The sequence below is a fragment of the Cygnus olor genome, chromosome 17 (assembly GCF_009769625.2).
Source record: "Cygnus olor isolate bCygOlo1 chromosome 17, bCygOlo1.pri.v2, whole genome shotgun sequence".
NCBI lineage: Eukaryota > Metazoa > Chordata > Aves > Anseriformes > Anatidae > Cygnus > Cygnus olor.
Window position 1 is genome coordinate 329,733 of NC_049185.1, and position 9,313 is coordinate 339,045.

The window sequence follows — 9,313 nt, forward strand, 5'->3', positions numbered from 1 at the left end:
CTGGCCCAGGACACGTGCTGGAACTGCTTATGCCCCACGACCTCTAAAGCCCTTTCAGGTTGCCACAGCCCTGGCACTGGTCCTTATATCTGACCTACATACTTCACTCTGATACATTTGAATTAGACTGATTTACATGAACTCCAGCTAGGCTGAACAGACCATTTCCATGGGTCCCAGAAAAAAAAGTGTTGTTTTTTTTTTTTTGTTTTGTTTTTAAACAACTAATCTGCAGAAAGATACTCCCATGGAAAATTATATCAGCCACTGTAAAACAACAAACTCCTCTCTCCCCGTGCCCCATGAAAGTGAACTGTGAGCCACACACGGGGGTGGTTTGTTTTCCAGCCTGCCTGGGTCATGTGTATGGGAATACAGAAGGGGAGCTGACATCTTTTCCACCACATTTGATGCACCTGCACCCAGCCGATGGCCATGTGCTGAACCCCACTGAAGGTGCTTGCCTGGCTGCAATTAGCATCTCAGAGCACTGCTGACATGCTTTCGTTTAGATTTTTCTCCTGCTGATACAATTTTAGGATCATTATGGGAGGGCTCCATTGGCGTCAGTGGCTGCTGACAAAAAAAAAACAGGCTTTGCTGGTTTTGAGCATAATTAGGTAGGCAATTTAAAATCAATTAATGCATGTTCTGCTTCTGTCCAGGACACATCAGTGCAATAGGATGTTGTATGGGACAGATGAACCGACCAATTCTGTAATCCTGTGTAAAAAAAAAAACCACCACAAAAACAAACAAAACAAAACAAAACAAAAAACAATAAATGTGCTCAAGAGGGCATACTCTCCTCCCAGGCTGCCACTAATTATGTTTTGATCCTTTAATTCCCTGCCAGCTGCATCCACGTCACTCCCTGATGCTTGCCCAGCCCATGCTAGTGTGCAGGCCCCACAGCCACGCTTGGTTTTTATGGATCAGTACAACAGTAACTGTAAGCTCTCTGCGTTTTTACAAATAAACATTTTTAACTAGGTTAAATAGCAATGGCTTAGTGGCTCATTTGGCAACACTCAGGTCATCACGGCAGATGAAGCTGTACCAAACACCGCCCATGCAGGGTGAGCTCAGCCTGCCACCGCTGAGCATATTTCACGGTGCGGCAGTACCCTTTCTTACAAAAGAGAACAGAAAACTGATTCGAGCGTCAGCCTTTTCTGCTCTGCCAGGAGTTCTACTTCTCTCCTGCTGGCCTTTATCTTGAAGACAACAGATTTATAGTGGAGATTAAGAAGAAACAATTGATAAGGAGACTTAAAGCTATCTGTCTCCCCAGCTAGCTGCTATTTATTTTTTTTAAATGAAGAGTGACTTTCTTATCAGGGAAAGGAACTTCCCTAGCGAACAACGGTGAGGTTGGGGCCAGGCAGGCTAACTTGTGACTTGCTTTTTAAGTCACATTATTTACACTGGTTCACAAGTTCTCTCATCAGCTCAGGTCATGACTTTTGGCAGCATTAAAGACTCTGCCCTGGTGCCAGGACACTTCCCTGCTCAGCATTGTCCTTGAAGCTGACAAAGGGGTTCAGGCCCTCACAGGTGGTGCAAACCTCCCCTTGCCCAAGCTTCTGGGGGCTTTCCTGCTGGGGGAGCAGCTTCCAGAGGTGGGCTATGGGGGACATACAGCACACACACACAGAGCCGTTGCAGAACCAGTATTTATGAGGGTGACTGAGTCAGCCCGTTGCTCACAAGCCACTACACAGAGGTGCCAAGCAGGGCTGCAGCATGGTGGGGACACAGCAGCCCCCCCCGCACGGCAGCCACAGGGCAGGGTCCAGGCAGCAGCAACAGCGCAGGGGGCAAGCAGGACATGGGCAGGACCAGCAGATTTGCGCCATTGGGGGTGGGGTCACTGAGGAGCCATCAGATTGCGCAAAGCCCCTGCACCCCTGGGTGTGACAGGATGAACAATGGGAACCAGCTCCCTGCCAGGGCACGGCTGACCCCACAGGGGGATGCAGGGGATGCTGCATGCCCACCACACAGCAGGGCAGGGCAGGGCATGCATGCTGGAGGCCTCGCAGTTCAGCAGCCTCTTTCGAAACATGCCAAAACCCCGATACCTTCTGCTTCAGGCAGGGATTGCCCAGCACAGCATCCTTGCCAGGGCAGCCCCAGCAGCACTGCCAGGTGGGTGCTGGGACCGCCCCCCCACCAACACCACCGCTCAGGGACATGTGCAGGGCAGGGGCTGAAACCAAAGAGCACCCACAGAGCCCTTCCTGAGCCACCGGGAGCCAGGAAAGGGCAGCGGCTGTGCCCATGCAGGTGATGGTGCGGAATGAGCTGCTGGAGCGCAGAGGAAGGGGGGAGCTGGGAGGCTCCCAGGGAGGCTGCTGCCACCTCAGAGGACAAGGTCCTGAGCGCCCACCCCTCCTGCAGGGCCGGGCAAAAGTCTGGCCTGACAGGACCTCGCCGTTGGGCTCCCAGTCTGCCTGGTGCAGCCGCCAGCCTCCAGCACACCCCAGAACAGCTGGCACCAGCAGCTGGGAAGAGGCAGCAGGGCTCCTACAATGCAAGCCGCACTGGCTTTCCCATGGTCCTGGCTATGAAGGAGGTTCCTGCACCCTGCCACATCCCTTCTCCACCTCACATGTCCCCAGCTGCTCCTTGCATCCCGCAGCCCTGGCATTTCATGAGAGCAGCCCCTGGAGAGGTGGGGGCAGCCAACGAAGGGGACAGCCAGCTCCTTCTGCTGGCAGCTCGGGGCTGCAGCAAGAACCAGGACGGGGCCTGGGATGGGCAGCACTGGGCTGTCTGGCCCAGCCCCGGTGTCCCTGGCTGTGTAGGGCTGTGGGGATGGGCCAGCAGAAGGGAGATTTGCTGCACGGCACCTGGGTGTGTGCAGGGGAAGGTGGCAGGTGTGGGGCTCCCCGTGGGCATGGCAGGCACTAGGTTTTGGGGGCCAAGAGCTGTGTCACCAGGGCCGGGGATGGAGGCAGCCAGCCCCCCACACTCTGCAGTAAGCGCACGGGGAAGGGCGGGTGTCCCCATGCCCTCCCTGGACGGAGCCACACACCCAGGCAGCCCTTGCTGCCCAGGGGGCTGGGCAGAGGGGGGTCCCTGGCTTTGTCGTGGGGTGGGGGCAGGCGCTTCCAGAGCTGTGGCCACCCAGCTGCCCCCTCCCCTGGGGCGTCATCTCTTGGCCTCATCGGTGTCCGTGTCTGGCAGCCCAGCAGCGGGCTGGGGGCTGGGCTGCACCGCTTGCACCGTCTCCTCCAGGCTGCCGCTGGGGAACACCACGTAGTGGGCGCTGACACGCTGCAGCTGGGGCTCCCGCAGGTTCTCCTTGCTGTGCCAGATGCCATAGCCGAAGTAGACGAGCAGGCCTGCAGAAGGAGACAGAAAGCAGTGGCTCCAGCAGAGGAGGAGGAAGACCTGAAGCGGCAGGCACAGATGTGGCTGGCATCCAGATGGAGCAGCACGAGCCGCAGCACAGGGGCTCCGGATCTGCCCTCTCCCCCCTGGCCTTCCCATGAAGCCCCAGGACCTCTGGCCAGGACCATCACTAGCCCAGGTGGTGCCCCCCGCTCCCAGGTAAGCCAGCGCCGTGCCTGCGGTCACAGGGGCAGCAGCCCACTGTCCGGGCAGACACAGGCCTGGTGGCCCAGTCCCAATGGTGCTCAAGCTGCTGGGCCCCGTGCTGGACACATCTCAAATGTCAGGGGGGCCTGCAGGCAGATTGTGCCAAGATATTCCGGGACTTCTCCTTGCATGAGTGGAGGAAACTGGGATTTCCCCTGTCTGGTGATGACTCTGGTCAGTGCCACATGCTGAAGGACTGATGCAGAAGATTTCTGCTGGATGCGACAGGGGATGCTTAAACCAGCTGAGCGCAGGAGGGAAATGATCGATCCTGCAGCACGTTACAGCAAGAAGAGCACACCTGGCCCACAGGAGAACTCCCTCGGGTCCCTGACAGACTTCCCAAGCCCCAGTAAGCCACCATGGCAGTGAGGAGTGGTTCTGCTCCAGGGCTTATGTGGAGGATCCAAACTGGAGCAGGAACCAGAGAGGGCCAGGGAGAGGCTGGAAGACATCATCTTGCACCTCTGACGGGGAACCAAAGGCAGGAAGGGGTACGATGCACTTTGTAAACCCACCCCGGGGCGGGGGGGAGAATAGCTGCCGAAGCCAGCGGCAGCTGCTGAGGTGAGCACAGACCGAGGGCAGCCTGGCCAGGCTGGGAGCAGGGAGGTCACTGCTGCCCTTCTCCCGCTCCCCAGAGCCACACCAGGCACTTCCCTCTCCCCAGAAGGGAGCACGGGTTCCCAGGGATTACGCTGCCATGAGAGCGCTCACCTAAGATGAGCCAGACCGTGAAGCGAAGCCACGTCACATAGCTGAGCTTCAGCATGAGATAGATATTGAGGACGATGCTCAGTGCTGGGGACAGGGGCACCAGGGGGATCTGCAAGAGAACCAGAGCCATCACTGAGAGACCTGCCAGGAACAGACACAGCTGCTGTGCTGTAGGACCGTGTCCTTGTCCTCACAACCGCAGAGACAAAACGGCACTGGCAAGCAAATGTGGGGAACAACAACTTGTACCTGGTCACTGGGGCTTTCTGAGAACCTTTTTTCCCTGGCCGCATGCCAGGCTGGCAGGGTAGGCAGGGGCACAAGGACCAAACCAGACCCAGTGCAGTCCAGAGACAACATGGTCCTGGCTAGATAACACAGGCAGGAAGCAACACTGCCTTCCAGACGTCTGGACTGCTCGAGAGGCAGGGGTATCTGGGATGGGCAGGAGGAGAGCCAGGACCTGCAGAGGACATGGGGAGGAATGCTGGAAGGCAGCAGTGACCCTCAAGGGCAGGGTGTGCTGCTCCCCGTCGAATGGACAGGGAGGACGCCCATCCCAGCACAACCTGGGCACGTCTGCTCCCAGGATGTGGCTGCCACCACAGGGGCGGAAGGATGCATTTGCCCGAACCGTGCCAGGGATGCTCTCAGTGGAAGACTCATGCGTTCCACAGGGGACAGGACCTCTCCGGTACCACCTTCTTGATGTTGCAGTCCAGTATCATGTGTCACACAGCCTCACGTCCTCCGTGCCTCAGAGTCCCTTCAGAGTCACTGCTCTGCCTCTCCCAACTCCACCTGCTCCCACACCCTCTGTCCCCTGCCTGCCAGGTGACACTGCTGACAGCAACACCCCACACCCAGTGCTCACTGACACCCTGCTCCTCCTGGCTCTTCCTCAGCAGCTGCAGTGCTTTCACCAGATCAGGGTGACCGCAGCCTCTCAAGGGTCCAGCAGCGCTGCTCACACCCTGCCTCGTCCCAGCCCATGGCCCCAGACATACCTGGAAGGTCTGCGTGCTGCGCTGCTGCTCGTGCACCCAGATGAGGAGCAGGCTGAGCAGGAAACCCAGGCTGAAGAGGACGAGCAGCAGGGAGTAACTCCAGGTGGGCAGGTGGAGGTGGGTGTTGCCAAACACCAAGATGGAGCAGAGGCAGATGGCAGACACCATCAGGGTCACCACAGCCACCGTGACCACCTCGCCTGGGTAAAAGTCGCTGAGGAACTCCAGGTAGGGCTCGAAAGCTGCCTTCAGCTGCCCCGGCTCCCGGTGCTCTTTGCTCTTGTCTCTATCCACCAGCTGGAGCTTGTCAGAGAAGGACTCGTACTCCTTCAGCTCGCTGGCGGCAGGGCCCTCGCAGGGCTCGGGGCTGGGCCGGCTGCCAGCTGGCTGCGTGGGGGCGCCTGCCTTCTGCTGCTGGAAGCGCAGCACGATGATGCTGGCAGCCACAAAGGTGTAGGCAAGCAGCGTGCCGATGGACAGGAACTGCACCAGGGCCTCCAGGTCAAAGACGAGGGCCAGCAGGGCCATGAGCAGCCCAAAGACCACAATGCCAATGACGGGCACCTGCGTGCGGGGGTGCACTCGGGAGAACACCTGGAAGAAGAGCCCGTCCTCGGCCATGGCATAGACAATGCGTGGCAGGGAGAAGAGGTTGCTCAGCAGGACCGTGTTCATTGCTGAGGGACAGGCAGAGAAAGGGAACCCACGTGAGATTTGGTGCATTGCCCAAACCACCCTACCTCCCAGCCCCAGGTTTGCACGCTCCCGCCTCCACCAGCCGGTCCGTACTCACCACAGATGGAGCCAGCGGCCACCAGAAATCCTGCCCAGGAGTAGCCTCTCCTGTAAAATGCATCAGCCAGGGCAGAGTCAGGGTCCAGCGTGTGCCAGGGCACCATCAGTGTCAGCACCATGGACACAAGGATGTAGGCGCCGGTGGCCAACCCCAAGGAGAACACTATGGCCCTGGGGACAGCCTTCTGTGGGTTCCTGGCTTCTTCACTGGAGGCTGCGATGACATCAAAGCCCACAAAGGCATAGAAGCAGGTGGCTGTGCCAGCCATGATGCCTGACAATCCGTATGGGGCAAAGCCTCCCTCCTGGGCACCCCAGTTCTTGGGCTGTGCGAGGACAAAGCCCATGATGAGAATGAAGAGGATGACGCCTATGCTGATGGCCGAGAAGACGTGGTTGAGCCAGGAGGACACTTTGGCCCCAAAGGAAATGAAGGCAGTGGCTACCAGCAGGATGGTGGCTGCCAGGAAGTCAGGGTAGTGGGCCAGGAAGGGAACCTGCCAGGTGCCGATGTGGGTCTCAGTGAAGTTCTTAATTTTGTGGTTGAAGATGGAGTCCAGGTAGCCGCTCCAGGCCCTGGCCACCGCTGCGCCCCCAATCATGTACTCCAGCAGCACGTTCCAGCCGATGAGAAACGCCCAAATCTCACCCACGGACACGTAGGTGAACATGTAGGCAGAGCCCGTCTTGGGTACCCGGGCCCCAAACTCGGCGTAGCAGAGAGCAGCCAGGAGTGAGGCAAAGCCAGCAATGATGAAAGAGACGATGACAGCGGGGCCAGCCATCTCCTTGGCTACGGTGCCTGTGAGGACGTACAGCCCAGAGCCCACCATGCCCCCAATGCCCAGCAACGTCAAGTCGATGGTGGAAAGGCATCTGTTGAAGGATGTCTCCATCATGTCATCCTCTAAGGTCTTCACTCGGTTGAGTTTCTGGCAGAAGCGGGTCAGGTCCGCGGAGCGAGGCAGCCATCTCGCCATCCTGCAGGCACCGGGGCCTGCCCTCTGGCAGGACGAGGGCTCCACAGCAGCGACACCCTGCTCGGAGACCTAGTGGGGGAGCAGGAAGGCGTGAGGAGCCCCAGCAGCAGCAGCTCAGAAACGCTCGGGTTGCATTCTGCTGCAAAACCCGGCAGGGACTGCTCAGCCCCAGCTCCCTCTCCTCCACTGCCCGGATCCTGCACCTCGGCCAAGCCCAGGAGAGCTGGGAACAGGGTAGAAAAGTCACCAGGCATGTTTCCCCGGATTTGGACCTGCCGGCTCCAAATAGAGTGCAGTGGGTTCAGCACCCAGCACCGCCCCATATCCTCCTGCGGGGCCACCGGAGCCAGCCACCCACGCACAGGGACCAGCGACATGCTTGTGAGGCAAGCAGAGGAGAATTGCAGCACCTCAAGGGCAGCATTTCCCTGCCTTTCCTATTTGAAAATGGAGCTGTGCTAAAAAAAGCCCAAACCAAGCAACTCGGGGCACGCTGAAGGCTTCTCTGCTGCTTCCCCTCCACCTTACTAAGCATCTCCCTTCCCAGGGGAAGCCCTGGCATGCCAGGAGCCCACCCAGGGGTTGTGCAGGGTCTGGCCCCCCACAGCATCTCACTGCGTCCCCAGGGAAAGCCCAGGCACGACAAGGAGACGCAGCAGGAGGTACGGCGAGGCCGAGCACGGCCAAGTCCAGACCAGCTCCAGTAAGGACGTGGGCATCCTCTCCAGACCGGGAGAGAGATCCACCGGCTGGAACCAGCCGCATCTGGCGGAGCAGGATGCAGAGCTGGGGACCCTCAGGCCTTGCAGTTGGTCTGGCAGCCACGAGCTGCTCTCTGCTTCCAGCTGCCCCCCTCACAAACCTCACCTAGCTAGGGCTGCCCACCGGCCGTCCCCAAACCACGGGCCGCGCTTAGCGGGCCTGTGGGGCTTTGGGGCAGCGACGCCGCTCCCCCGAACCTCCCAGGCCGCAGAAAGGTCTCCCCGGCACCCCCAACCAGCCCACGGCAGGGCGCCGCTCCGTGGGGAACCGGCTCACCCGCACCCACGGCGCTGCGGGCCGGGGCCGAGCCGCCCCCGGGGCCATGCGCACCCCAGCCGAAGCCGCCCAGCGCCGAGGCCCCGCTCCCGGAGCCGCGCCCTTCGTTGGCGCAGGTGGCGGAGCCGAGGCGAGGGCCCCGCTTGAAACCCGGCCCCGGCCCCGCTCACCTGCCCCGTGCGGCCCCTGCGCCCCCGGAGCTCCGCGCGGCTCCGGCCCGCACCTGCTCCGAGCCGATCCGCGCCGAGCCGGCCCCGCCCGGTCCGGCCCCGCGGAAGGGCGGGGGCCGGCGCGGCCCCGGCAGCGGGCGGGCCCCCAGCAGCGGGCGCTGGCAGCGGGAGCCGGGCGCACGGCCGGGCGCGGGGGTCGTCCCCGCAGGGTGGGCGGGAGCGGAGCCGGTAAAGGAGGCAGCGGGGGACGGAGTTGTTCTCCCAAACCCCGGGCGACGAACGCGGTCGATGAAGCGAAGGGCTGAAACCCTGCTCTTCTCCTCCGCTGCTGTCCCGGGGGGGAATCTGCCCCCGTCCCCACGCTCCGGGTGGCCGGGACCACCCCCATGCTCGGCTCTTTCCGGCGTAGGGGAAAGCAGCTGGAGGGGCTGCAGCGGCAGGCGGGTTCTGGGCTGGCCCGTCCTGCTCACAGTGCCGCTGCCGAGGGCAGAAAAAGCAGTGCCTGCAGAAGAGCACAGAAACCCCAGTGAAAGGGTACTTGGAGTCCAGCGGAGAGACTGAGATGCGTGATTCCTCCTTGGCAAAGTCAAAATGCATTTCTTCTCCACAACTGCCTCAACTCCTCTAGAACCAGCGTAAACCCTCTGCACCCTCACCCCCTGCAGTGAGGCGCGTCCTAGCTCTGCTGGCTGGCACATGAACAACCCTGTTCCACCTGAACCTGCTTTTTACAGGCTTCATGTAACAGTCCTTGTATTTGAAGAGAGCGAAGTTCCTCTCTTGCGGTTTTATCTCAGCCCTGACCCCTCTTGGGCACTGTTTTCAGATGGAGGAATGGAGGTGGAAGGTGCTCCAGGCCTCTTGTGTCCCCACTGCCTTTCACAGAACTTTTTCCAGCTCTGCTGGAATGAAGGGAGCAGTGTTTGGGTGTTGGTGCACCAGTGGCTTCACAGCAGCAAAATGTTTTTCATTTTCTTCTCTGCTCCCATCCTAATACTTC

The 9,313-nt window shown here is 60.2% G+C and overlaps 1 protein-coding gene across 4 annotated transcripts; it reads right to left on the reverse strand.

The window, feature by feature from the left end:
• Positions 1-209: 209 nt before the first annotated feature.
• Positions 210-8,411, reverse strand: SLC7A4 (solute carrier family 7 member 4). Of its 4 annotated transcripts, none has more exons than XM_040576616.1 (5): positions 8,297-8,411; positions 6,124-7,176; positions 5,331-6,007; positions 4,324-4,432; positions 210-3,350 (listed from the first exon to the last, which is right to left on the reverse strand). In XM_040576616.1, exons 2-5 carry the CDS (start codon positions 7,103-7,105, stop codon positions 3,157-3,159), a joined length of 1,962 nt encoding a protein of 653 aa, XP_040432550.1. In that variant the 5' UTR covers positions 7,106-7,176; positions 8,297-8,411; the 3' UTR covers positions 210-3,156. The 4 variants fall into 4 exon arrangements, with proteins under 4 accessions (XP_040432550.1, XP_040432549.1, XP_040432551.1 ...); XM_040576615.1 differs by having other exon boundaries at positions 6,124-7,174; positions 8,314-8,397; XM_040576617.1 differs by having other exon boundaries at positions 6,124-7,174; positions 8,367-8,396.
• Positions 8,412-9,313: the final 902 nt, after the last annotated feature.

Coding starts and splice junctions, on each gene's coding strand:
- SLC7A4 (XM_040576616.1), bottom strand. CDS start 7,105: ATGGCGAGATGGCTGCCTCGCTCCGCGGACCTGACCCGCTTCTGCCAG. Junction 4,433..5,330: donor GCAGCACGCAGACCTTCCAG/GTATGTCTGGGG, acceptor GTTCTCTTGCAG/ATCCCCCTGGTGCCCCTGTC. Junction 3,351..4,323: donor CACGGTCTGGCTCATCTTAG/GTGAGCGCTCTC, acceptor CTCCTTCTGCAG/GCCTGCTCGTCTACTTCGGC.